The sequence below is a fragment of the Exophiala spinifera genome, assembly GCF_000836115.1.
Source record: "Exophiala spinifera strain CBS 89968 unplaced genomic scaffold supercont1.9, whole genome shotgun sequence".
Classification (NCBI taxonomy): domain Eukaryota; kingdom Fungi; phylum Ascomycota; class Eurotiomycetes; order Chaetothyriales; family Herpotrichiellaceae; genus Exophiala; species Exophiala spinifera.
This window is the reverse complement of record NW_015622521.1, coordinates 756,001-783,133: the sequence shown is the minus strand read 5'-3', so window position 1 is coordinate 783,133 and position 27,133 is coordinate 756,001. Positions and strand designations below refer to the sequence as shown.

Below are 27,133 nucleotides of genomic sequence, written 5' to 3'. Positions count from 1 at the left end.
GACGGAGTACCTCGACTGATGACCCCGGAACGGCTGCAGGCCAGATGGAGGCTCGCTCGTGGCTTTCTCCTGATTCAGTCTAGGGTTGCTGATGATATATTCGCTGAGGATATCATTGGACTTCGAGCCACGCTGCATGCAACTGCCGCTCGTTTCGACTGTTGATCGGTGCCCCACGGTATAGTGGCAGTTTGATGGGTTATTGAGGTGGTAGGATTTGATGCTGACCGTGGCCTTGCACAGTTCAAATATGCCAGCAGATTGACTGATGAAAATGAGAAACAATAGAAGGGAATAAATGCTTCTGTCAGGAAAGACCCACGGTCCACAAGACACAAAAGTTACGTACGGGCAGGGCTCGTATGTATAGCACCTTGGGTGCACGGCGCGGTACATACATACCTACAGTCAAGCCAGCCTCGTCTTGGGCACGAGAGGAGTCGGGTTTCCATTAGGGCGAGGCGTGGGCCAGAAGACTCGTGTCGAAAATTCCTCGAAATACCTGCCATGCCCATCTCGTATTCACAGTGTGTCGACTGTACCATTGGAGCAAGAAATAGCCGGGACAGGCATAACCACAGGGGTCAAGCGAACAAGCCGATCGACCAACGGTCTGAATATGGCGCACACCTAGTGGCCGAGCTGCGCACGGAAGAAGCAGCCATTGATCCGAATCAGCGGCACAGAATAGCCGCGCTTAACCTGAGAGAAACAGAAGATAAAGTTGAGATTAGGAAGGACGACGAGAAGGGATGGGATAGAGTGGACGCGCGGGAGCCCAGGGAAAGCGACGGGCAGCGCCGGGGGTTCAGTCTCGAAGGTTACCTAATCGGAGCATCGACGACGACGGTGAGAAGGTGAAGTTGTGCGTTGCTGTGCAAGACAAAGCACACATTGTACATACGGCCGAAGATCCGGAAGTTCGTGGCATTGACGGCAGCCGAGGCCCAATCATGACGCTGAGATTCGCCTGGCATGACGGGGTTTCTCAATACCGAGGCTGCCGCTCTAGGGCCTGACGCGGGCAGGGAGAAGCCCGGAGCGCGGGCCCCATAACCCCCGGGACGCCCTTAAGAGGCCCCTGAGGGAGCCCGTAGCCAAATCTTGGACCGCCCCTAACTTGACAGGCCTAAGGGGGCTTTAGGGAGCCCACCAGCCTTACAGTAAACTTCGTTAGCTGACGGTATAAAGTATAATACCTCACCCGGACATCTAGAACGATCCACGCTTACATCATGGGGCTCCTGCTAGAGTCTGGCATTTCTAGGGTTTTGCCTCGATCTATCCAGAGGGAGAAAGTGCACCAACGCGAGACTAATGCGTGCTACCGAGGGCACAAGATTTCTACCGTGAACAAAGCTTTTGCGTATGATTTGCAAATGTCTCTTGGTCGAAGCGACGTGCTGCTGTTGTCGCTTGCGTCCTCTGACTAGCATCCAGTCTCAGAGATCCCTGTCGATATGTGTACATCCAAGTCTAAGTTAGCAACCTGCCGTGGCGGATCTTGTGTTGGTTGGCGGCTACCCGGTGATGCGTGACAGAGCCTTGTAACGACGGTAAAGGCTCACTCATCAAGCGACTGCGGAGACTTGAATCGCTTTAGATACGCGGACAACATTCTGGGAAATCCAAAGCATGCAGAGAAAATGGCTATTCAACAATCGTATTCGATCATGTACCTCGGTCATTATTGCCTATCTGTGGCGCGAAGGATGCACATGCAGCGTTCGTTGTTGCTTACGTGCGAGATGTTTTGCGATGGCTTCGACGGGATGGTCTGATGAGGTGACGTCATATCAGCACGTCCTGGGGAGACATAGCATTTGTCAGACACAAACAACCCAGCCCGATTTCTCCGTCTGACAACCGTCTCTTCTAACTCGGCACACCTACCTTTTACAGGCGATCATTGGCACCACCGATCGCGCTCCTGGTTGCGCATCACGATCGCAGACGTGGTCGAAATGACGGGCTAGTTCAATGACACAACAGGGATCATCATCTCAACAGACAACTACTGAGAATGAAGTCGTATCTTCAGCGCACCCGAACACCATAGCGTCAGTCGGTCCAGCAGCCGTCGTGTACACCAACATCAATTCATGAGCCGGCACATTCCCCCCCGTCGATGCCTTTGTCTTACTTAGTCTTGATGACAGTCAACACCAAACTGCATCTAATTGGGGATTCTCGACTTGACATTCTCGGTTCTCCCGACCATGCCCGGTTTTCACAAGATGCCTCGCCCCGACGCTTCTCCTTCCTTTGCGACGAATCCGGTCATTGAACGGACCCAGTCGCAATGGCTGTTCAGTCCGGACGAACTTCTCCTTTCCCCCAGCATTGTGGAAGGGATGCCCGTGGCACAAGAACTGGCAAACCGGCAAAAGGGGGTGAATTTCATTACTCAAGTCGGCATCATGTTGAAACTACCTCAGTTGACCCTTGCCACGGCTTCGGTTTATCTGCATCGATTCTTTATGCGGCATGCGATGGTTCAGAGCAATAAACCAGGTCTCCACCATTACTCAGTCGCGGCGACTGCTTTGTTCCTTGCCACCAAGGTGGAGGAAAACTATAGGAAAATGAGGGAGCTCGTGGTGGCGTGTTGCCGCGTTGCCCAGAAGAAGCCTGATCTGGTGGTGGATGAGCAAAGCAAGGAATACTGGAAGTGGCGAGATACGATCCTGCACAATGAAGATCTACTTCTCGAGGCTCTCTGCTTTGATTTGCAGCTTGAGTTGCCATATCGCATACTGCTTGATTTCTTGCGATTCTACGATGTTCAAGAGAACAAGCATCTTCGCAACACTTCTTGGGCTTTTCTCAATGATTCTCTCGTCACCACCATGTGCTTACAACTTAGCCCCAGCTCGATTGCGGGCAGCGCCTTGTACATGGGAGTCAAATTTGCCGGCACCACACTGCCAGATGATGACCGAGGTCGGCCGTGGTGGGAACAGCTGGGCCTGGAAGTGTCGGATATCCAGCGAGGCTGCAACATAATGGCCGAGGTCTATGAGAATGCCGCACTGCCACGACAAGGCCAGAAGGATGCCTACACTAAGGACGAGGACATGGCCATGTTTGACAAGACACGGCAGCCGGCCACACCTCAGGGGGACAGATCGCCCGCAGGAAGTGGGAGGAGCGGGAGCCAGGGTGTCAAGCGTGATAGAGACGCTCTCGACGAACAAGAATGGGGATCGAGCACTTCTAGGGTCCCTGTAACGGACGATGCGCATCCATCGCCGAAGAGAGCCCGTCGAGAATCCCAGGAAGCCAAGAACTCAAACTTGGCGGATCGAGAACGGCCCTTGTCACGCATACCTCCCGGAACGAATTCAGCGGCGCTACCTACTGACCCTGGACCGGACGACGACGATGTTCAGAGACGTATTGATGAAATTGTTGGCAATTCAGCACCACTACGTCAATCGGCTCTGCCTCGACGGCCGTCTAACCAAGGGTCCTACGCCGAAGAAGCCACGCAACGGCACTCTTCATCCGGATCCAATTGGAGTGGACCTCCTCCATCACACGCCAATGGTTTCGCCGATCGACTGCCCCCTCAGAGCCGTCCAGACAGCCGAGACAATGGGGTCTATAATCAAAGTGAACACTTTGAGCTTGCCAGACCAACCAGTCGAATCCCACCGCTACCGAGTGACAGGGAATCGCGTCGACGCGAGGATCTAGATGACGCGGTAGATTATGGAAGCGAAGAAGGTGAGGTTTAGAAGGCCAGATGCCAAGGGAGTCAACAGAGTGATGATGGATCATGGTCTGACGAGATGAATATATCCCCGAGTATCCGAAGATGATGATTTCAGATGTACTACTAGATCTATCTTATGTGTACGAGTACGACCAGACATGGTAGACGGCAGAAGAAGAGTAATCAAGCGAAGTCAATATTGCCCTTTTTACCTAAGGTACCGAGCACTTTTGTTGTATGTAGTATTGTATGGCTGTATGAGCAAGGGCGTGCTCTAGTGCTCTGAGTTAGTTCTACCCCGTTCAATTATGAGCGGCCCCTGTTGTCGTCGGCTCTGGATTGGATTTATTTACAGCGACGATTATTAATAATTGATTCCCGATAAAATGGCGATGCGGGGAAAAGGCGACTATTGTTCTTATTTTTGATTTCCCTCGGCTTGGACTCCGTATGACGCCACCAATACGCAGATGACTGACTGGTGAGTTTGGATGGATTTCTAATATGGCGCATTGCGTGCTCGTTATGTACATGTACTGTAGATGCCCTGGCCTCCTGTGCTGTGGGTGGCCACAGGGTATATAGGGACGACCTGGGACTTTTATACCTTCCTAACTTGAAGTATAGATTATCGATAACCCTCGTACCAGAAAACCACCTTACGATTAGTGTGCCTGTTGGTACACATTCAACCGCCTCTACTCGAGTACCTGCGAGCTCCTGTTCACTTGTGACTGCCAGGAAGGATCCGATCGATTAATTGTGCCTTGACCTCGCGCCACCCACTGACTCTGGCCATCTCATCTCATATCTCATCTCACATCTCATCTCATACTTTTACCTGATCTGACTGTTACCTTTACGTCTCCCACATTTACATCATGTCATCAACCACCACAACCACCGCCACGACCGCCACGACCCTTTCAGGTGTCCAAGATCCCACCAACACCACCTCATCCTCACAATCGTCGTCGTCGTCGTCACAGTACGTGCCCCGGGGTCCGGTCAGGACCAAACTCAACTTTTTCAAAGACCCCGAGGACGGGACGCCCCCGCACAACTACGTCGAAAAGCCGCCGGAGGGCCAGCCGCAGCGCAACTTCGGCGAGACGGTGGTCGAGGTCGAGGTCGACGACATCCGCGGGCGCGAGTCCGAGTTCAGCCTCGACGCGGACGCGTTCCAGGCGGTGAAGGGGGTGGCGCCGTCGCGGGAGACCGAGTTCGTGTCGGACGAGCACATCCGCGCCGTCTACTACCCGGAGGTGGAGCGGCTGCTGCTCGACCAGGTGCCGGGGGCGCACAAGGTCACCATCTTCGACCACACGATCCGGCGGTCGAACCCGGACGCGCCGCGCGCCCCGGTGACGCGGGTGCACGTCGACCAGACGGCGCGGTCGACGCAGTGGCGCGTGAAGCTGCACGAGGAATCCCCCGGCGAGGCCGACGAGCTGCTCAAGGGCCGGTACCGGATCATCAACGTGTGGCGGCCCATCAACGGCACCGTCGTGGCGCACCCGCTGGGCTTCGCGTCCGCGGCCACCGTCGACGACGCCGTCGACCTCGTCCCCGTCGAGCACAGGTACCCCCACCGCACCGGCGAGACGGCCGCCGTCAGGCACAACCCCAACCAGAAGTTCTACTACTGGTCCGGCATGGACGACGACGAGAGGCTGCTCCTCAAGTGCTTCGACAGCAAGGAGGGCGTGGCCCAGAGGGTCCCCCACACGGCGTTCGTCGATCCCAGAACCCCCGTTGGTGCGAAGGGGAGAGAAAGCATCGAGGTTCGAGCGTTGGTGTATGGTTGAGAGCAAGTCAGTCAGACGACAAAGATTGTGGCAAAAGACCGGGGGGGGAGGGGTTGACCACCTACATAATACGTGCTAAGTTTGTTGAAACCGAAAAAAAAATACAGACTAGCTAGCTACATTTACCTAAGTACGCTACCTACCGACCTAATGACATGAGATGATATGAGAACGACGGGCTGAAAGTACGAACTAACTAACTAACTCACAACGTACTTTATGGGGGTGCTATGAGTATTTCGCTTTTGACGGCTTACCTGAATTTTGAGGACATCTCAAAAAAAGTGATTTCAAGCTACTCTTTCATCAGGTCCTAAGTTCACCGTACGAGATGAAATTTCACCTGGGGATTACTTTCAGACAGTTAAACCCAAGGGGCTTGTCTTCTATGTACGGTCTGTACAAGTATGTACATCTACTTGACCTCGACGTACTTGCCTCCCACGTTTTTGCCTGGCCTCGTCATGGTCGGATCTTGGTCACTGCACTCACTGGTGCACCGGGCTGCACGTGCTTGCCGAAGCCCAACTAACAAAAACAAAACTGATTAGTTCTTCGCTGTTGATTCTCGATTCTCGATTCTCGTCGTCCACTTTCTGGAGTAAATATGTCGTCTATCCTCTTTCCCTAAACAAAATCGAAAATGTGGTGTGGCATGGTAATGGTAATGGTATGGGTACGGTATGGTATGATGAGGTGAGGTGAGGTGGTTCCTCTAAGGATTCTTCGGATCCACATTCTGAGGAACCAGTTCGACGATATACCCATCCTGTCCACGAGAACAGAAAAAGTTAGCCCTTTGACCTTTGCTGTGATTGTTCTTTGCCCCCGATGTCTGCTGTTCTTTTGACCTGGCGGTGATGATCTCGCTCTGATCACAAACGGAATCTCAAACAGGGAAAGACACGCAATAAGGCATCATGGAAACCTTAAAACAAAAATAAAAATAAAAATAAAAAGAAAAAAAAGAAAAGGACCTCAAAAACATACCGGATCCCTAACAAAGGCAATCTTCTTAAACACCTTTGCGTACTCGTCGTGGATTTCCGACTCGGTCCCCTTGACCTCGACGCCCACGCCGCGCTCATTCTCCCAGTCGCTGACGGGGATGGACGGTCTGTCGCACACGCCGAGATCCTTGATGACCTCTACTCCGGCGTCCCTGAGCCGCTTCAGCGCCGCGGGGACGTCGGGCACCGTGAACCCCAGGTGACCGAACCCCAGGGCCGGCGGCGTGTTGCCGGTCGAGTAGTAGCCCGGCTCCTGTTTCTCGGAGCCGTGCACGTGGTAGAGTTCCAAGAGGCCAAGCGTGTGTTGGAGGTTCGTGGCCGTGTCGAGGCCGAACTTGGGTAGGTCGGCGCGGTGTTCGGCCGTTTGAGGGTATCCCAGGTAGTAGATCGTGAAGGGACCGACGTTCAGACTAGAAAGTGACATCGAGGAAGGTTAGATTATGAGACTGAGACCGAGACTGAGGATTGAGGATTGAGGATTGAGGATTGAGGATTGAGGATTGAGGATTGAGGATTGAGGATTGAGGATTGAGGATTGAGAGAGTGTATATGCTTGTGTGTGAGTGTTTGGCGAACAAAAAGACGAACGACAGATGTCAAGGTTGACAAAAGGAAATCCGAACGAGTCAGATATCTGGACGTCCTTTTCTCCCCCGTCGTCTCTGCCCTCTCTTCACACCCATCGACCACACACAAAACACGTCAACACCACACCAAAAAGAAAAAGAAGAAAACAATTGGGGGTCCCCCAATCCTCGCCGTTGAAGGTTGGATTCTTCTTTTTCGTTGTGGAATGGTACTAGCAGCGGCCGCAAATACTCACGTAAAAACGGTCCTCATGCCCATCAAATCGATGTAAAACTTCATGGTTTGCTTCGGATCCCGAATCCTCATCATAAAGTGATTGAGCTTGTACCCTATCGTAGGGTCGTCGGCGGGCAAAGGAGGATCGGTGTTGTGGCCATTCGGTAAGAACGCACCGTGCGCGAACGGTGTCACCGGACCAGCTTCGTCGCTCATCTTGACGACAGGTAGATCGAGAGAGTGTGTGAGAGTGAGTGAGCGAGTAAGTAAGTAAGCGACTTGGTGTGTTTGGGTAAGCCTTAGGCACTACCGATAACCACACTCTCAATCGATCAACAACGGTCAAGAGTGAGTCGTGTCAAGGACGAGTATTCTTTTTCCTTTGTCAAGATGACAAGAATCGATCTTGACAGTGTAGCGTCGATCAGAGGAAAAGGCGTAAAGGACTGTCCAAGCCATCCCTACGGGGTACGGAGTATTTATCCATTTCCACGTTGTCCAATTCTCCTGTGGTGCACCACCACCGCCGCCTCCTCCTCCTCCTCCTCTCGAAAAGAAGAATGGATCTCGGTAACTCGAACAAGCACGCGCTGAGATCCCCGCAAGATCCGTCGCGTGCCTGATTGGACTCTAGCAAAGCGGGAACGATGGGTGTATTCCGGGACTTGGCCAGAGAGTGACCGGGGGGAAACATTAATAACTCTAGGGAGGGGACCTATCGAGAGTTGACGACTTCTCGCTTTTCGAGGTACGGATACGGAAAACTCTGGCAATTACCCATCCGTCTCGAAAAGACTCTGCGAGTAATAAACCTTACGTATCACAGCTACAGCTTGCTCCCGCATTTCTCTCCTCTTCCCGTTTTCGGTCTACGATAACTGCACGGTGCAGAGAGCACAATATTTGTACAAGGAGAAGAATTGCGGAGGAGGATCCACGTGCAGGATTCCCAGCCTTGCGGGGCCTAAATCCCTCTCCCCCTGTACAACCACCCAGTTGCACCACCCGACGAGCACTCCCTCGTCAGTACTACAGTAAGGTACATAAACGAAGACTCGGGACCCTGTAGACATCGGATATCTTCGTCTAGAATTTCATCTATACATTGTTCATTTCATGCTCATTTCTTCATCTATACAAAAGGTACAAGTACTGTCTCCCAGGGAATACTAGGTGTCTGCTGCTCGACCTCATTGACCCCTCTCAGCAATTGCCCGGGACAATGTCCCAGCAAATCTACTGACCAAATCACTGTCGTGCCTGGCAGTCTCAATCGCCTGCAGGACATGTTTAATGCCAACTCCGACCTCTTCAGATCTAGTGATGTCCCTGATCTCTGATATCGCCTTGGCCGCATCTTCACTACTAAACACCTTTGTGTCTTTCATGACATGTCTCAACTCCTCATAAGTGCGCACATTGGCAATCGGAATGTCGCTGTTGAAATGTCTCCAGAAATCAAGTTGTTGGAGGACACTTCGTTCGGTCGCCGTAACGATGATCAACAGACTCCGTCCAGGTGGAGGTGCTTTCCGTAGCAAAGCAACAAGACTCTTGAGAATACCATTGCTGAATCGAGGTCCAATCGGCGTCCATTCAATGTACTCTTCGATATCATCAATCACCACACAACTCATTGGACTCTTGTATGCGTCGCTGAAAACCTTGCTGAGATGCGAGATCTTCTGAGGTTCGTTCATCTCCAGTGTGTCCTTGGTGCTGACCAGCTTGATAAAAGGGTATCCTGAGTCGATGGCGATCTTGGCCGCCAATGCCGTCTTGCCAGACCCGGGCGGCCCGTGCAAACAGACCGAAAACAGTGGTGTCGAGTTTGGTTGTCGGACCTGCTCGACAAACAGCTTGCCTTCCTCAAGAACGTCCTTGATGTACGGCGAGTAATGTACAACTCCTCCCCTGAGGCAATATTGAAGTTCCTCTTCGGACACGCCAAAGGCCGGCTTGACTTCTTCCAAAGCGTTCTCAAAGTCTGCCCTGTTCACTTTCATGTTGGCCACATCGTCACTGATGCCAGCCATGGTGCCAACCTTGACATGTCGATTGAACGCAAACGAGGTTGCTGCCTTGACCAGACCATTCAACTCAGCACCTGAAAAGTTCTTCGTTCGATGTGCGAGCTCCAAAATATCAACATCAGGATCCAAAACCTTATTTTGCTGCATTTTGTGCGTGTGGATCTTGAGGATCTGAGCTCTACCGTGCTCGTCGGGAAGAGCGATTTCCAAGTGAACCTCGAGACGACCGGGTCGCAATAGCGCATCGTCAATCATGTCCTTTCGATTCGTCATACCAATGAGCAAGATGTTGTTGAGTTGCTCCACACCGTCGAGTTTGGCCAACAGCTGATTGACGACACTGTCTCCCACACCGGTACCACCCCCGGCCCCGCTTCCTCTTTGCTTGCATACGGCATCCAATTCGTCAAAGATGATGATGTGCAGGCCAGATTCGTCTCCTTTTTCTTTGTACTCCTTTTCGGCATCGGCGAACAGTTTACGAACGTTCTCTTCTGACTGGCCGACAAATTTATTGAGTACTTCCGGACCATTGATAACTTTAGGTTCTCTGGCGTTCAACATCTTTCCAATTTGCCGGGCAATCAACGTCTTTCCTGTACCCGGAGGACCATACAGCAAGATACCCTTGACGTGCTGGATACCCAGCTTCTCGACCAGTCCGGGCGGAAAGACACGCGAAGCAAAGGCTCGTCTGAAAATCGTAGCAAACTCCTTGTCGAGACCACCGATACCCATATCTTCGAACTTGAAGTCCGGGGCGATGATTGAGTTTGCTGCTGGCCGCCGAGAAGACGCTTTGAGGTTGATTGGTGTTCTGCCATCCTTGAAGAAATTGATTTGCGTCTGTGGTGTTAGGATACCTCTAGCCATAGGATCTGAGGTCGTCGGAGCGGACTTTTCGCTAAAATCGGCTAGTTGCACAGTCTTGACCGTCAAGTTCAAAGGCACACTCCTGAGATCCATCAAGAATCGCTGACTCGGCGCAAACATCTGGCTGTTGAATAACTGTGGAAACAATCAGCATGAGGGCTCTTGATCACCTCTCAGAAGAATCTCAAATTGCTCACCTTTGTGATTTCTTTCGCGAGGTCGTCCTGGTCATAAGGAACGTCCGTCACTTTTCTCGTGCTGGCAAACCCAATCTCTATATCCATAGAACCAATGTATGCCTGTCCACCTTGTGCGAATGGGTCGTATAGCTCTGCGCTCAGTTGGTCTGTCAACGCCACCCCCATCCATGATCTCTGAGGTTCTGAAAGACCAATGTTTCCGCGCGGGAACGCATCGAGTGGCCGTGCCGTGACAACGAACATGCCATTGATGAGAATGAAGATATCTGTGCCATCGGGAGAAGGCGGGAAATCCTGCGTGGAAACAGCGACCAGATTTCGAAAGGTATATGTATTATCAGGGCTCTTTGCAGGTTGAAGCGTCAGCACATTGCCTCCTCTTGAACCACCTTTACTTGAGGTGCTTTGATGAGGCCGAGAGGGAAATCGGGAGCCGGGCTGCTGTCTGGGCGGAGGAGGAGGGCCGGAATCGTAGCCACCGTTCATATTCATGGGCGTATCGTAGGGACTTGGGCCGCCATATCCTGGACGGCCGCCTCGCATTGCAGGCGGCGGTTGTTGGCCGTAAGGGTCTCGTGGGGGAGGTTGAGGCCCATTGCCACCGAATAGATTGTTCTTGTTAAAAAAGGACATCGCTAGAGAAATGGGAGGTTGCTACGAAAACGAAACAGAAGAACACGGAGACTGATTGTGATTATGAATAAAATGCTTCTTCAAGGACCCCGTATTCATAATATGGGACACTTCGAGTCTCGTAAGTCGCTCTAAGCTGACGTCTATTGTTTGTTCTGTTTGGCTACGGTGGCCGCTGCGCCTCCAAGTTTAAGCACCCCTCACACCCGCCTAATTTGTCGTAGCTTAGTGAGTCTCACTAGCCAACCCGCCAAGTTGGCCTATTTGGTCCCTAAAGATCCAGCGATCTGGCCGCTTTATGCAGGCTGCAGCCTTGTCCACCCCGCCCAGTGTCGCTCATGCTCCTCCGTATTGCCTCTTGACGACCAATCTTTCTCCAGTGACATGACCCGCTGGTCCTCATCTCGCTCGATGCTTGGTGTTCGGTATTCGTAGCCAGCTCTCGTCCATGCCTCTCCATCTTCTCGGCAAGAAATCATGGAATGTCTACAACCCCGCCAACATCGAAAGAGTCCGTCGTGATGAAGCTGAAGCCAAGCGTCGCGAAGAAGAGCAGGAAGCAAGACAGCGAGACCATGAATCCGACGACAGATTGCGCTTTCTGCGCGGCGAGACTTCCGTCCGGGAAGACCCCGAGCCACACCCCTCGGCGTCGTCGTACAGGCGCAAGCGCAAGCTCCCAGGAGAAGACGACACTGATCGAGACATTCGACTGGCCAAGAAGCAGCCCAACGCCACCAAAGACATAGACAAGCTCGTGGATGCGAAAGGGAACTTTTCGCTGATCCCCGAACCTGGCCCCTCATACAAGAAGGCGCGTGTGGACGAGGATCCGTATACAGTCTACCTGTCTCACGCAGCAGGCAAAGGGAAGAACTCGGGAGAGAAACCCTGGTACAGTAGCACACCTGGACTTGGAGCGCCGGCTCGAGACTCATGGGGCAATGACTCTCCACGTCGGCAGGAGCGAGAAGCTGCGCGTGTTGCAGCAAACGATCCTCTGGCTGCGATGAAGAAAGGTGTCAAACAGCTCAGAGAAGCGGAGAAGCATCGAAAGGAATGGAGGGATCAGCGAGAGCGAGATCTGAGAGAGGTTGAGGACCTCGCCCGGCAGAAGAGACGGAGGGACAAGGATGAAAGGCGAGACCGACGAAAGAAGGATGACCCTCAGAAAGATGACGATCCGGACAGTTTTGATGATTTTCACCTAGATTCGGGGTATACCAAGGGCAGAGACCGCGGTGACAAAGACGACAACAGCCCGAGACACAGCCATCGACACCGACATCATCACCGTCACCGTCATCGTCACGATGTGGACCATGACAATGACTGTGACGCCCGGGATCGACATAAACGCAACCGAAGATCTGTTTCTTCTCAGATTGAGCCTGTTCGTGATCGCCAACGACGATAATCGAGGTCAACTGAGTACGCAGCTTGCCTGAAGCAGTATTCGCATCAACCACATGCCCGTGCCTGTTACACTCCAAGGGCGGGCATAACTATCCATTGAAACTCTATCGAATGACAAGACATATTACGAGATTCCCTAACTCAGTACAATAAGAACGCCTTCCCCAAACGCCTGTTTCCGATCCAATCTATACCGGCACAACATTCCATGTCTTCATGCACCTCCATCCTCTCAGATTCTAAGGACTATTGAATAAGGAATCAAGGTCCGAATCCTTCGACTTCCCTCTCACATCCCTCGGGGTCTCTTCGTAGTCCAACCCAGGGCCGTCGTACGGCTTCGTCTTCCAGGCGTGTACGCTGGGAGGCTCGCTCACCGCACGCGTCGGTGGCCGTGTCCGAGGGCTCGACCGTGGTGGGGTCTTCTTCTTCTTCTTATCACCACTCCAATTGTTTCCCTTACCCCTTCGATTGATAATGGAGGTCTTCGCCGCTTCCCCGTTATCGCGCTTTGGTTTCTTTCCAGGACTTGTCTCCGGGGTCTCATCGCTCCCCTCTCGCTTACGCTTCTTGGGGCTCGTTGGGACAAGAGTCAGGATAGTCCGTGCCGTGATCTGTGCCTCGGCATCGTCGTGGTCGCGAAGGATCATGTCGATCTCTGCGGTCTGTCGTCCAGTCCCTCCCTGCTGTGTACCGCACCCGCTCAGGACGTAAATTGGGAAATGGACAACGCAGCCATTGATCGTGGCGCGGACCTTGAGAGACATCTGACCCTTCTGAACGGCGTCTTTGGCGATTTGAATATCAAACTTTCGTTCCTTGTCGAACCCCTGAACAGTAGGGAGCAAGCGGGATCTTGGTGAGCTCCGAGGTGGACTGGCCGCCACGCCTGCACTGGGGCTGCCGTCAGGGGTATTTTTGTTCCGCTTTTCTGTGTCTTTGCCCTTGCCCTTGCCCTTGCCCTTGGCATTTTTAGTGTTGCGGTTGCCCTTGTCGTCATCATGATCAGTATCATCATCGTCACCGCCATCATCATCGCCGTCAGCAGTCGCTGTGACTTTGGCATGGACGTTGGCAATGGCGGCAACGTCCGTCTCATCTTCTTCACCCGCAACCACATTGTCAACCACATCCTCATCCTCAACGGGACACTTTTCATACAAGAGCACATACGGGGTCCAACCCTTATCTTTCAGAAGACTCTGCAGACCTGGGCCGGTCTTGACATTCATGTCATTGGCTTCGTACCAGGTGTCGTCGATCCTGACTTCGGCGACATAATGGCCCCCGACCAAGTCTCCGAAATGATTGATGATGCCCGTCAATCGATACCTGGTAGACCCGGCGGCTGCTACCTCCTCTTTGCCACGATATTCAACCCAGGGCCCCAGGTCAAGATACTCGTTGATGCGGACTGGTGTGTTATCCTTCAACGTTGAAACCTCGATTCCCTTCCTGGTTACCCGTTGCTCGACCTTGAAGCGTTTGAGTTGGACAATCAACACTTCAGGCAGGATTCGAAGGCGCTTCCACTGCGTGGTTTTTCTCTCAAGGACTGTCTCAAGATCTCCAAGTATCTTCTTCATTACTTTGTCCACTGCCGCATTCCCGCCTTTCTTTCGCGCCTCTTCTCTGGCGTTGTCCTTCATAACCTCCCATTCTGAATAGCAGGTGCTGCACCTCGAACCATGCGCCAAAGACTTCATTTCCCCCTCGATGATTTCTTCGATCGACCTCGGACGCGCGGATTTGGCCGCCGGTTGGCGGTCTTCGGGTGATTTGCTCAATGAGAGTTTCCAGTCGAGCGTTGATTCCGGGCGCTCGAAACGGAATTTGGACCTTTCGGTCTCATCTCCCCGCAGACCGCCGCAGACAACGCAAAGGCTCCGGTTTGTTTGTTCAATGCTGACAAGTTCGTCAATCCTAACAGATCTGAGTAGGCTCAGTTGTACGGAATCCAACCTGCACAATGAAAAAGATCGAGGTTAGCGGTTATTCTCTCTTGCCTGGTGACCGCCTTGAGGAAAACTACCACCAACAACAACACCCATCGCGGGCAACTAAACAGGTACGTTGGAAATGAGGAAGAGATATCTACTTACGCTGGTTGCGTTTTTTTGTTCTCCTGGACTTCTGCAAAGTGTTCGAGCTGCGCTGTCGCTAGGCTGAAAAGCCATGTCACAAAGTCCATGGCATCTTGCTGTCCATCAAAGTTATCGCCCCACGGGTTCGGCGCCTTTTTGTCTTCCTTCTTGAGCCACCTCCAGAAAGCGTTCATGGCATCGTCGAGGGTCTTCTGAGAAACGTCGTCGTCACACCACAGGCCATGCAGAATATTTAGCTCGCACCAGCAGTCGGTGTAGAGGACGCCCTTTGGTTTCTTGCCGCTTTTGGAGACAGCCTTTGCAATAACACTGTCAACGACCACTCCCCCGGCATGAAGGTTAGGGATGTAGCGATGTTCAATCCATGACATGAGTTTGCTACTCGAGAGCAACATCACAATCGCGGAGTTGCGGTAACAGACCTCGTTCTTCCTGTTGAAGAAGCCACGTGGTTCGGGAAGGTATACGATTTCACCTGCTGCCCTGATTGCTTCAGGATCCGGACGATCCACTGCATTGAATTCCGGTCCGGTCGAAAGAGTCGGACTTAACTCTTCGAGATTGACTTGCTGTTCGGCCGCCTCCTCGTCGTTGTTGTCGTTATTGTCGTCGTTCTCGTCTGGATCTGCACCTGGGCTCGCTGGCTCCTCGACAATAGGGCCCAGGCTGGGACGTCCTCGTCCTTTCTTGCCTTTGCCATTTTGGGCAGGACCATCAGCGGCAGGAGCTGGTGTTGGTTCTGGATCTGCGGATCTACCTCGTCTTGGCTGCTTCCGAACTGGTTGCTTCCGAACAGGTTCCTTCGAAGTTGCTCTGGTCGACCTTGCCATCGTGAGATGGTGCTTAGGGAAGTTTGCACGGCGTTGGTCAACTGGGACGTTTGCCGTTCTCTAAGCAGAGCTGTCACTCTATGAACTTCGGGTTGGGTTTGGGTTTGGAAATGAGTTACGCAAAGTATCCTTGCGCGCGGTGGTGAGTAGACGATTGTGTGATTCAACCTTGGTAAGGGGAAAGAAAATACAACCTTAGATGACAGAGGGATGGGCTTCGCATGGATATGGAGGATGTATCCCATATGTGTATGGCTGCTGGCCGAACAAGCCAACACGTCGTGAACAAAGGGAATCAAAATCCATTTTACAACAATGGCAATCCATCTTGGGGGGTTGGAAGGCTTTTCCCAAGCCGTCAATAGGAGGACGCTTGCAGATTTTCTCATTGAAAGAGTGAAGCAGAGAAAACCAAAACCAAAAAAAAATGAACAATGAATGGGCTCTACAGATGGGCGCGGGATCGGATGGTACGGGACTGGAGTGAATGAATGCAGACAATAGACGCGAACGGATTGCCATCATTGTCATGTTGCATTATTGCCGTTTACTTCAACTCACGCCGCATTTGAGCCATTGAAGTCTGAAGTCTGCGAGGATTGTACGCGTTCGTGTTCTCGAACCTGCTCACACAATGAAACGGGAAGAGACAGGCCCAGTGGACCTTATTGGGAGGAAAGATTGGTATTATGAGAGAGGAGAAGGTCGTCGTGCATTCTTCTCAGAGATATGTCTGGTCTTGCAGGGGCCCGAAGGTGGTCGGATCACGTGTCCGGCGAGGCTCGCCGTTTGCATTCCTCAGGGGACCCTGTCCATTGTTTACTCGGTAGGCCCGTCCGTGTCCAACGTCCTAGGTATAGGTCCTCCTTTGGATAAGGCAATGTCTCTAGATACAGGTATCAAGTAGGTATGGTATGGCAAGAGGTATGGGGATAATAGGTATTAATAGGAGAGGATCCCAGGCGAGGTAAAAGGGCCCAGGGCCCTTTTACCTCGCTTGGCATCTTGCGGCCTCCTACGAGTCCATCATGGGCAGGGAGCCGTAACTGCACGCTAACGAGGGTGGTTGAACTGTCTCAAGGTATATACGGGTAGTTGAGCTATGTGAGGAAGTAGCACGAAGCTTCAATATGTGCATTTGATAAACAGGAGAAAAGCCCAATTTTATACTCCGTATTATAGAAAAGGCCTCAATTTTCGTCGCAGTGTTTGAAAATCATGACTCGTCCCATGCCCATATCCATCGAGTCGTCGAGGTTACCGTAGAAAAGAATCACCAAGAAGGGAGAGAGAGGTGAAGCACCATGCACACACACACACACACACACACACACACACACACACACACAAAAGAGAGAGGAAAGGGAGGGTGGGAGATGGTGTGGATTTGCGTGTTGTGTCTCTCTTTGTCTCCGGGTTCGTGCAAGGGTTTGCGTACAGAATATTGGAGATTTGGTACAAAAGTTCTTCAAATCCAACCCTGCCTTTTCTTTGTCTCGCATTGCGTCACATCGCATCGTAGTGTCTAGGCCGACTTTTTCTTCATGTCGCGTCCCTATCGTCGTCGCAATCGCATCACAAGGTCTAGGCCGACGCAGAAGTGTGAGAGCGGGGATTGCTAGCATTCCCAAAGAACTGTCTCCACTCCTCCGAGTTTCGAGTGTTGTTATTACTCCCGTTACCGTCACCGCCACCAGCGCCTGGAGTAAGTGCAGCAGGAGAGTTTGAACGTGCCGTAAATGTAGGTAAAGGTGCCGGCTTTGCAATTTGCGGCGCCAGTGCCGGCGGTAACGGCGGTGATGATGACGCCAACACCTTCTCGGTCGAAGCCGTACCCCCTCCTTTGACCATGTTCTCGACTCTAGCTATCCGTCGCCGCAAGCGGAAAAAGAAGAACAAGGCCGCAGACAAAGCGATGGCGCCGAGAATAATCCCAATCGCGAGGCCGGCCCTGGCCCCTGCGCCGAGACCGGTCGAGTGCGATGGGGAGGAAGGAGAAGAAGATGAGTCTGCCGCACCCAGCACGTCCGTGTTCGTAGCAGTGGATGAAGAAACGGCTGCCGTATCCTTCGTAATGGACGAGTCTATCGTGCTATGACTTGACACGTTTGTGTCGGTGGCTGCTGAATTCTTTGTTCCCGTGGTCATCTTCGACATATCCCTTGCTGTCGTCATGCTCAGACCGTACGTCGAAACAATCCCTGTCGTGCTTGTCATCGTGAACCCTCCGCCCGTAGTTGAGTCCCCTCTGTTGGATTCATCGTAGATCAATATGCCGCATGAGACTGGGAACTGTGGAATTTGCATCCCTGCTTGTATGGGTGATATCGCAGATTTTCCGCTTGGTTGCACTATTGTAATTCAAGAAACAGAGTTAGCAACCGCCATCACCATCGTCACCAACATCTCCCCTATGCTTGATCTCGTGCGTTATCGAGATCGTTGGTGCTGGGAATCATCACATACGCAATGATATATTAGCCAGTGACCATTTATTATCTGCCTCGTCGATGTCACAGAATAAAGTCAAGCTCGCATTTTCCCATATCGTGTCATACGCGACTTCGACCGTGTCTATATTGTTAACCGTCGGCTGTCCAGTGGGATAGAGAACGACGGCATTCGGTTTGTCCGTGTCGGTCGCCGCGCTCGTAGGTGACGCCGCCGTACCGTCTGTGTCGGTCGTTGCGGTCGGCATCTCTCCTGTTGGATAGTCATCGGTGGCTGCGGGCGGTGTGTCGATATAAGGCGGGCGCGTGTGATAGTTGAATGCATGCCTTGCATGGTGAACCAAGGGACTTGGGAACATTAAGCGAGAAGAGTGAAGGCGCGGGAGTCTCGCAGGTATTGAAACAGACCATCAACATGGTCCTCATGAACAGCAATCTCAAAGATCTGTCAAAGGATTCTGTCGCAAGTTCGTCGTTGCTGCTGGTCTCGATACACAACCTGTGTCGAAAAATGGCCATCTATCCAGGACGGAGTACACACAGATCAGAAGCAGACCAGGGCAGGGAAGTGTTGGCGAGACCCCTCCATCTACCGTCAAGAGGATCATCGCAGCCGTTGTGCGGCTTGTCTCCGTGCAAACACCTTGGGCTGAGGTGATATTGAGGGTTTACTAGGGCACGAAACACCCAGTGGTCGACTACGGGAGATTTGGCGAGATTGCCATCTTCAGAAGTGGAGCTAGCGGCTCAAACATCAAAGATGGTCTGATGGGAAATCGACACTAAACCATCTTGTCAGTTGCAAAAGGAAGAGCCTCAGAGACAAGGAGCTTTAGCTTTGTGCTCTGGGACTTACAGATCGATACGACTCTGTATGTTAACTCGAGCGTCTGCAAGAAGAATATATGGCTATATGGCGGATTGAAGCGTGAGCACCCGGAACCGACGAAGGAAGTTAGAACGTCTCAGTGGAGTTCATTCAAGACAACATCTAGCCTAACGAGGCTTAAGCCGCCACGCAGGGTAGCTTTCTGCAGCCCGAAGGTATACTGTAATATGGTGGGAGGAACACCTGCTGGGAGTGACCAATCGTGCAAAAGAATTAATTTCGCCGTCGTCGACTCATGGGGCCCTGCATTCGATGGCAAAGAGGGCTGCATACTGTCATACAACACGATGCTGCATGCTGTGCTGTTCAAACTTCAAAAGCCACCGGTTCGCCAGCCTTGGACTGTGGTTCCTAAACTTCCGATACTACCCTTGCGCCGAACACCCTCGCCATCTAGGTTGAGCTTACTCAAAACCTCCGTCGGTACCGTGGGAATATATTTTCTCGCTCGTTCCCTGTTGACCCCGCCAATTCCTGCACCATAGGTGATGAGCATGTCTGTCGATGTAGGGAGCGAGAATGGTAGCATAAGAGACTGATCCAAGGTCAAGGCATTTCGGTTCATTGGCGGATCCGTGTCTTGTTCAACTGGTGAGGATGGTGTCGGCGGAACCGTGCTCTGCGGGGTCCCGGGCAGTTTGGCAGCAGCGTCAGCCTCATCTCCATTCTGCTTAGTTGGAGTCTCCGTCCCAGGTTCTGGAGTATCAACTTGCGGTGTCAACGGTCGTTTGATCAGAGACTGTTCACCTTTTTGGAGCTGAACGAGAAATTTCATGTGGGCTTTAGGCAAACTCTTCTCACCCACTTCCGCTCGGTAGTTCTTCACAGCATGGATCAGTTGAGTAGGGCTCAGTCGCTGCAACTGGACGAGTGTGCCCACCAATGACTCGTGGTCGTCCCCGAGAGAACTGAAGCACTGTAACCATTGAAGAAGTTGGATTATGGGAGAAAGATGACGTCTGGCCGCATCGACTGTAGTCTCACCAGTTGATGTCGTCGACCCATTCTCATAATGTTCGGGCTGTCGATTGTTTGCCCGGGCCCAGTCTTCAATGGCCGAGATATTCATGCGGATTTGCATGGCTTTCGTCCTGGATAGATATTTCTTGGTGGTCATGACCCGATTGAAGAGTTCGGCCCCAATCCAATATATCAGTTGTGCTAATATCTGAGAAGTGATGACAGAGTGGACATCGTAAAGGTCAAGCACAAAAAGTGTCGATGAAAGGAGCGACGTTATGTTACGAGGCGATGTTTGAGCTCGTCGCTTCGGAGACGGCGGCCGGAACCGTTTCTCCGGGTCTTCTTCCTTGGTCTTAGGCTTCGACTTGAAAACCTTCCATTCTCCTTGGAATGCAATGTCTGACAAGCCGGGAATGGTCTCGTGGTCTAGCATCGCTATGTCGAGAACCTTGTTCATTCTTCGCTCGGCATCTCGAATGATGAGAATGAAAGTTTCATTGATCAATTCTGCCAGCTCAAGTTGATACTTGGACGTCGCCTGAACAAGACCAGCGTCTTTCTTGAGATAATGTAGCAACAACGTCGCATTGGAGATCCAGAATGCGAGCATGGTCATATCCCACTGGGATCTTTCCACAACATCGTTGATGAGGTCCATTGCTTTCGTTAAAACCTCGTCGAGGAGGGAAGCAGTCATGTGGTAGTGAGCATACCTCGCCATCAAGAATATCAGGTTCGCAGGCACTGGCTTTTGTGACGGAGAACGTTGAGGAGTCATGTTGGTGATAATGAGGTCAAGAATAGCATCGAGCTTGTCTGTCTGAAAGACAAACATCTGGTCCCCTATACATCGATCCCAGATGAATTCCTCTTCTTCGTCGGAATCGAACCCAGTAGGAGACTGAAATGTCAGCAATCACGATTATACGCGCCCTGGAGAATGCTCACCTCTGGTTGTTCATCAAACCCAAGGGTTGACAAATCTACTTCCAAGTTCGCGGCGCTCTCTTGCATCAACATTCTTCTTTTCATCTCGTTCTCGGCCATTTCCTCCTCGAAGCGGTCTTGCGAGAAACCTGGATTATAAAAGTCGTCGTCGTCTAGATTTGTACCGCCGAAGTGATAGCCATTTTCATGCAAATAAAGAGAGAAATCAGAGCCTGGCTGGAGGAAGTCTAGGGCTGTTCCTCCGGAAGATGATTTGATATCGGGATCGGCTCCATGATCGAGAAGGAGTTTTGCGATCTGCTTGTGACGATTGGTCATCGCCCACATCAACGCACTCCACTGGTTTCTGTCTTGCTTGTCTACCACGGCACCAGCGTCGAGGAGTGCTGCTACGACTTCGTGGTGTCCCTATGCCGGTCAGAAGCACTTCTTCCCTCGCGGTCGGATCAGGAGACCTACAAAACAGCTGGCATATATCAAAGGTACAGTGCCATCCTCATCCGGCTGGTTGACGTCCACAAACTCTTTCGCGCTTCCTCCCACCAGCTTCCGTATTCGAACCACGTCTCCATTGCTCGCGGCCATGTTAAGGCTCTTCTGCAGTATCTCTTTCTTTTCTGCAGCTGATAGCTTGTCGTCGGTTGCTATGGCATCTTCATCTTGTCCAGGGCTCCCTTCTTCCCTGTGTTGGGCTTGCGCAGCAACCATCTCCATCAATCTCGAGTCGCTGTCCTGTATTCGGGCAAAGGTCTCGGCATCATCATACGCCGGTGTGTCTAGATGGAGATCGAAATCAAGAGGTCTTGCAGGAGTAGCGGCGGTGATATACTGGGATGAGCCTATAAATGCCACATATATAAGTATTGGTTACGGGGGGACGAGGGCACGAGACCGGGAACTTCTTGCCTTGCCAGCCGTCGTATATCTCGGTCTCTCCGCCATAGCTAGAGAAGTTACGACGGTCATCGAGGGAAGTAGGCAAGTCGCTTGGCAGCTTCCGCGAAGTCGGCGTGGTGGGAGTGTGAGGATACGAGTCGACTGTAGGCGACGTTGGATCGATCGAGTCCATCGTGTGGGCTGCGCGGGGGGGTCCTTGAGAGGGAGATCCGTCTCATGTCGGAAGACGGCGATGTTGGACGAGCATAGGCAACATCTGAGTGAAGCCCTTCGTCGTTCAACGCGAAGTCATGTTCGATCAGGGACAATTTTACTGCCAGGGAAATCTGTCGAGGATCAAGCTGGACGTGGAACCATCGTGTCGGACTCAGGGCGAGGCACATCCCGCTGTCAACGCGCCGTGTCGCCGCTTTTAGCCCAGCCTCCTTCCCGCCTCTTCTCAGGAGCAATCCAGTGACGCTTCCTATCCTTGAGACATACCGTAGGCATAGATAGGTACACTTTCTTCTGACAGTTACTAAAAGCCTTAAAAGCGCTCATGATACGAGAACCTGAACAACTTCTCAAATCAACGCAATACCCATCGGAGGCAGTGCGACACAAGCCGGGCTTCGTTCGGATCTGTACCTTCACCAGGCTGTCATTTTCAGGGGTTGCCCGTGCGAAGCATCACCCCTTTAAGCAGAGTTGGAAACACCAGTCACACTCATGACCCCAGGATACTCTTAAAGACATGCACCAACTTATCAGAGGCCTAACTCACCATCTGCGAACTCGTCCATGCCACAAAGCTGTCAGGTCGCAAGAGCACTCACCCATCCTCGTCGACCCCCGGACCTTGTACCAGACTCAGTTGCCATACACTACCTCATCCCCAAGGAATGATGTGATACCCTTATTATCCACTTATTCACCCTCCATGGGTATCTCATCCCCGGACACATACTAACGAAGATTTGACCGACCAACCCACCGTCTGCGCCGGATTACTAAACGTCTCGCAGGATGAGCTTCTGGGGTTACCCCGCGGTGCAAGCAGTACGATTGCAGGGGGTAACCCGTCACTTTTAGTCATCATTGCCATATACCTAGGCCTAATGCCTGGAGGCTGAGTAGCGGGATGCTTTCCGTCTTACTTCGAGCCGAGCATGCCCATTTCAGCCATATGATCACTAATGCTCACTGCTCCAAGATGGATTCATATAGAACCCGTTGATGTTGACGCTGCCAGTAACTGGCAAGGATCCCAGATACGAACAAAACCGATACGCAGCAGGATAGGTCTATTGTAACCGCTCCTCCAACCCTAGAGGCTAATAACTGCAACGGTTAAGAATCCGCGGACAGTTGTCGCCAAAAAAAGAATTACGATGGCAAGAATGACAAGCACAGTCGAAGATCTCACAGCAGAGAACCTAACTCAGCATGTCATCAGGACGTGTACGGCGAACGTGTCAGACGAGAGGACCGCAGAGTTGATATCAGGGCTCATTCAGCATTTACACGACTACGTCCGAGAAGTCCAACTAAAACCCGGTGAATGGGAGGCAGGATGGCAATATCTGACCGAGGTGTGTTTGACAAATCCAAACGAAACTAAACACCAAATTTCCGGCACTTGCTTTGCTTTCGGTGAACCGAATACACTGACGAGAACCTTTTGTCCACTTTGACCTTTTTTAGACAGGACAATTCTGCACACCGGACAGGCAGGAGATGGTCCTACTCTCCGACGTCCTGGGTGTCTCAGCGCTAGTCGACACGATCAACTCCGCACAAGCGCAGTCGAAAAGTATTGCTACGGAATCTTCCGTGCTGGGGCCCTTCCACAACGACGCGGCCATTCTTGACAACGGCGCCTCGATCGGCTCCGAGGGCGTCGTAGGCGAGCCAATGCTGATCCATGGCACTGTGAGATCGACGGACGGAGAGCCGATTGACGGAGCGACGGTCGACGTTTGGGAGACCAACGGCAACGGCTTCTACGACATGCAAGACCCGAACCGGGACGGGCCTGACTGCCGTGGCATCTTCCGCACCGACGCCCAAGGACGGTATTACCTTCTCGGAGTCAAGAGCGTAGACTACAACATCCCCAATGAAGGACCCGTGGGGAAGTTGTTGAAGGTATTGGATCGCAACGTCACTCGCCCAGCGCATGTGGTAAGAGTCTCCGAAAGAAACAACTCGTGTCGACATATTCCTGTCATATGGCTAATGCTGATCTTGATCCTTCCATAGCACTTCCAGCTGAGGCATCCCGCCTACCTCGATCTGACCACGGCCTTGTACTCGGCGGAGAGCGAGCACATCACGACGGATCCAGTGTTTGGAGTCAAGACGTCCCTCGTGAAGCAATTCAAGAAACTTGATCGTCTTCCGGACAGGGCCAGGGCTTACGATCTTCGCTCGTCTCTGACGGACCCAGAAACTGTGGCTATGAACGGTCTATGGTCATTGGAACACGACTTTGTCCTTTTGCGGAAATGATAGCCCCTAAGCAGCACCAGTAGCACAGCTGCGAACAGCCGGACTGTCGGTTACCCCTGTTGTTTTGCTTTTTCAAATAGGACCCGACATCTTCTCATCAAAACTCTGTAGAATACATTAGTCTTGCTTTTGTATGTGTGGAACACGTTCGCGGTGTATGAACATATGTGACGATTGAACCTTCCAAACTTACCTTTTTCATGCACTGTACGGGACCTTCAATTGACTTCTACCACGTCTACCGCTTTTTCCGCAAAGCTTTTCCATTGCGGAAGTGGGAAGACTCAAAAGTACCTTCGTCGCTTGGAAAACTCTCAAATTAAGCGAGCCAAGATTTTGCTTCGAGTCAGCCTCACCTCGGCTGTTCACACTGACAGAGACCTGCAGGAGAGTAAGCCGCTCATATCGTATTTCTTGAGGTTGTCCTTGCGCTTTGGAAGCTCGACCTTGTCCGGTTCCATGATCAAGTTACATCTGAATCGAGCAGACACGCGAGTATCGTAATGCGTGTTGATGGAGCATTCATCATCAGGGGTGCCCCGTTCCAAGACACAGATGCCCCCGTTCACCCGAACTTGTTCTACCACAGAAAACGCTCCAGAGGTTACACTAACTGCTGTCGCTCGTGTCGTCAATTAAAGGAACCCTTGAGCCCGTGAGCAAATGGCCCATGAATCTTATCAATCTGGGGACCGCAACCCTGAATCTCATTCGTTCGGGGGTACCAGCGTGGATGAACGCGAAGAAGAATTCGACCTAGCACTTCTCCAGGAAGCAGCATGGGATATTGCGAAGAAGGTCGTCACAGAGTGGAATGGAGCAAATGAGGTGTTGAGCGTAGAATTCCTTGCCGTCGAGGGCTACAACCGTGTATGGCTGACGACTTACAAAACCACAAAAGGCGAACACAAAACGAGTGAGGAAGGAAATTTTGTTCTGCGCATTCCGAGGAGCGAAACACCTTCCCTAAAACCTTACCAACTACAACACGAAGTTGGTTGCTTGCTTTTCCTGGAGAAGAACCTACCAGGCATTCCGGCGCCGAGGATCTATGCGTGGAATGACGGGGTTTCCAAGTCTGGTGTTCCACCATTTATCGCTGAGGAGTTCATCGACGGCCAGCGGCTTAGCGTACTCTGGCCTCAGTTGACGGAAAATCAAAAGACAGCCATCATTCAAGAGATTGCCAACGTTATTGCAGACCTTGGAGAAACCAGGTTCCCAAAAATCAGTGGGTTCACACATGACTCCCATGCAGGTCCTACCATCGAAGCAGCAAAAGTATTTAACGGCAGAGTATGTTGCAACAGACCTACATCCCCCCCCTTTCGTGCCGCTCCTGAACAGGAAGCAAACTTTCCATCACAAGTTTGTATGAAGGATGCTGATTCATTGTCTCAGGCCAATTTCCACTCCCCAGAGTATTACAACATCGGACCTTATGCTGACAGTAAAGAATACATCCTGGCTTGCTATGACCGGAAAATATCCTATTATACTCACGCCGCCGAGACTGATATCATAGCAGAGGCTTTCGAGAAGACCTCGGTCGCCGACTTCATCAACACATTGAAGCTTGAACGACTTGGTTTACTCAATCACGACGAATCTCTCTTTCGAGATATCGATGCCGAGCCTCGCGTTCTCGTCCACGAAGATTTTCACGCCGGCAATATTCTGGTACGGGACGGCCACATTGTTGGTATTCTGGACTGGGAATTCTCTGGTGTCTACCCTTTGAGCGAACTTCTTGGCCCAATCTTGATTCTTCAAGTTTCATCTCCGGGTCGAGACAACCTGACAGAGCAGGAAGATGTGAAATGGCACGAGCGCTATCTCGAGGAGGTTGAGTCTGTCGTTCTGAAGAGAGGATGGAGTAAGCCAAGCATTTCGGCCCTTACGGGAAATGGACGTCCAGTCTTACAGAAAGCTCGGTCAATCATGTTTCCCGAGGTACAAGAGGATGAGTTGGAAGATGGGGGATGAATTGCACGCTTTACAGGCCTCTGGGACTCCTGAGTTCGATATGGAGTCGTTTGTGTTTTGTTTACAATGGCGTCCGGTCATGTTTGCGGGTCAACCAGTCTTTCCCGAGAATCTACTACAATAGAGCACCAATCTTAGCTTGCGTGTGTCACTCGACGGTGCAACTGCTCAATATCCTTCTTGCTCGTAGTCCGGCTGATGGAGTTTGGACTGTGTTGTCACTTCACGCCTGCCCTCTGTCAGGAGGGTCGCTAGCTGTCAAGATCAAGTGCATGGCCTGATCTTCGCTTTTGATGTTTAGCTCGCTCAACACGCTTGACATTCTCATGAGAATACACGGCTTCAAGAGATTGAGACGTACAATCGTAGCGGCATCAGGCCAGTAAATGGGGAGGGTGGCGACTCAGAGAACCAACTCCTGTTCGTCCGCTCGGTCTACGACCACTTCAAACCCACCGCACCGAGGGCAATCGATCTCGAACCCTGGCGAGGCTTTGAGAAAGAGAAATTACCCGGGGGGAGGGAAAGGCAGAGAGCGCAGTGAAAGGAACAGACAAGGAGAAATACTTGTCCCACAGAACAACAGGGTTGGTTCAGTTGACCACGGTTTAACTAGTAACGTAATGGGGGACACCCTCTCAGCACATCCACCTTTTTCATCGGGGCCCAAACGAGCCATTACAAATATAGCCGAGGAAAGTTACCCTCGACGCCTATGACACTGGAAGCCCGAACAGGAGCTTCACTGGCACGGGAGGGAGTCCGGTAGTTGGGAGTGGGATGTCGTGGGGAAGAGAAGTGGAGCGCAAAAAGCGAGAAGAGGAGAAGGAGTGGACGGGTCGTCAGCGGGAGAGCAGAGTAACGAGTTACCAATTAGTCAATTGCGGCGCGAGGGACGACTGCTCCGGGAGCTTTTATATACATATGTATTGTGATAGCGTGTCAGATTCACCTTTACATCTTTGCAGCTGTCGATCAAGGCATATCGTCTCAAGGGGATCGACTTACAATAATAATCCATGGTCGTCAAGCGCGACGTGTGTGTGTCTGTGTGTGGATGTTGAACGAAGAGGAAATTTT

General features: G+C 51.9%; 10 protein-coding genes across 10 annotated transcripts; 5 read left to right on the top strand and 5 right to left on the bottom strand.

Annotated features, from left to right (window-relative positions):
* Positions 1-2,219: 2,219 nt before the first annotated feature.
* PV08_11319 (uncharacterized protein) lies at positions 2,220-3,740 on the top strand (the record flags this gene model as incomplete). The annotated part of the gene is made up of 1 exon (XM_016385629.1): positions 2,220-3,740. The coding sequence occupies one exon, from the start codon at positions 2,220-2,222 to the stop codon at positions 3,738-3,740; it is 1,521 nt and encodes a 506-aa protein (XP_016230573.1).
* An 859-nt stretch (positions 3,741-4,599) lies between these two features.
* On the top strand, positions 4,600-5,526 carry PV08_11318 (uncharacterized protein; the record flags this gene model as incomplete). The annotated part of the gene is made up of 1 exon (XM_016385628.1): positions 4,600-5,526. The coding sequence occupies one exon, from the start codon at positions 4,600-4,602 to the stop codon at positions 5,524-5,526; it is 927 nt and encodes a 308-aa protein (XP_016230572.1).
* A 715-nt stretch (positions 5,527-6,241) lies between these two features.
* On the bottom strand, positions 6,242-7,556 carry PV08_11317 (lactoylglutathione lyase; the record flags this gene model as incomplete). The annotated part of the gene is made up of 3 exons (XM_016385627.1): positions 6,242-6,397; positions 6,517-6,946; positions 7,360-7,556. The coding sequence occupies 3 exons, from the start codon at positions 7,554-7,556 to the stop codon at positions 6,242-6,244; spliced, it is 783 nt and encodes a 260-aa protein (XP_016230571.1).
* A 974-nt stretch (positions 7,557-8,530) lies between these two features.
* PV08_11316 (uncharacterized protein) lies at positions 8,531-11,079 on the bottom strand (the record flags this gene model as incomplete). Its single annotated transcript, XM_016385626.1, has 2 exons — positions 8,531-10,381; positions 10,444-11,079. 2 exons carry the CDS (start codon positions 11,077-11,079, stop codon positions 8,531-8,533), a joined length of 2,487 nt encoding a protein of 828 aa, XP_016230570.1.
* A 448-nt stretch (positions 11,080-11,527) lies between these two features.
* PV08_11315 (uncharacterized protein) lies at positions 11,528-12,496 on the top strand (the record flags this gene model as incomplete). The annotated part of the gene is made up of 1 exon (XM_016385625.1): positions 11,528-12,496. One exon carries the CDS (start codon positions 11,528-11,530, stop codon positions 12,494-12,496), a length of 969 nt encoding a protein of 322 aa, XP_016230569.1.
* Positions 12,497-12,734: 238 nt separating this feature from the next.
* Positions 12,735-15,430, bottom strand: PV08_11314 (uncharacterized protein; the record flags this gene model as incomplete). Its single annotated transcript, XM_016385624.1, has 2 exons — positions 12,735-14,457; positions 14,598-15,430. 2 exons carry the CDS (start codon positions 15,428-15,430, stop codon positions 12,735-12,737), a joined length of 2,556 nt encoding a protein of 851 aa, XP_016230568.1.
* Positions 15,431-17,014: 1,584 nt separating this feature from the next.
* Positions 17,015-18,128, bottom strand: PV08_11313 (uncharacterized protein; the record flags this gene model as incomplete). Its single annotated transcript, XM_016385623.1, has 2 exons — positions 17,015-17,781; positions 17,897-18,128. The coding sequence occupies 2 exons, from the start codon at positions 18,126-18,128 to the stop codon at positions 17,015-17,017; spliced, it is 999 nt and encodes a 332-aa protein (XP_016230567.1).
* A 954-nt stretch (positions 18,129-19,082) lies between these two features.
* On the bottom strand, positions 19,083-21,749 carry PV08_11312 (uncharacterized protein; the record flags this gene model as incomplete). The annotated part of the gene is made up of 4 exons (XM_016385622.1): positions 19,083-20,633; positions 20,681-21,088; positions 21,140-21,508; positions 21,552-21,749. 4 exons carry the CDS (start codon positions 21,747-21,749, stop codon positions 19,083-19,085), a joined length of 2,526 nt encoding a protein of 841 aa, XP_016230566.1.
* Positions 21,750-22,956: 1,207 nt separating this feature from the next.
* On the top strand, positions 22,957-24,067 carry PV08_11311 (uncharacterized protein; the record flags this gene model as incomplete). Its single annotated transcript, XM_016385621.1, has 3 exons — positions 22,957-23,148; positions 23,261-23,740; positions 23,819-24,067. 3 exons carry the CDS (start codon positions 22,957-22,959, stop codon positions 24,065-24,067), a joined length of 921 nt encoding a protein of 306 aa, XP_016230565.1.
* Positions 24,068-24,730: 663 nt separating this feature from the next.
* On the top strand, positions 24,731-26,053 carry PV08_11310 (uncharacterized protein; the record flags this gene model as incomplete). The annotated part of the gene is made up of 2 exons (XM_016385620.1): positions 24,731-25,363; positions 25,469-26,053. 2 exons carry the CDS (start codon positions 24,731-24,733, stop codon positions 26,051-26,053), a joined length of 1,218 nt encoding a protein of 405 aa, XP_016230564.1.
* Positions 26,054-27,133: the final 1,080 nt, after the last annotated feature.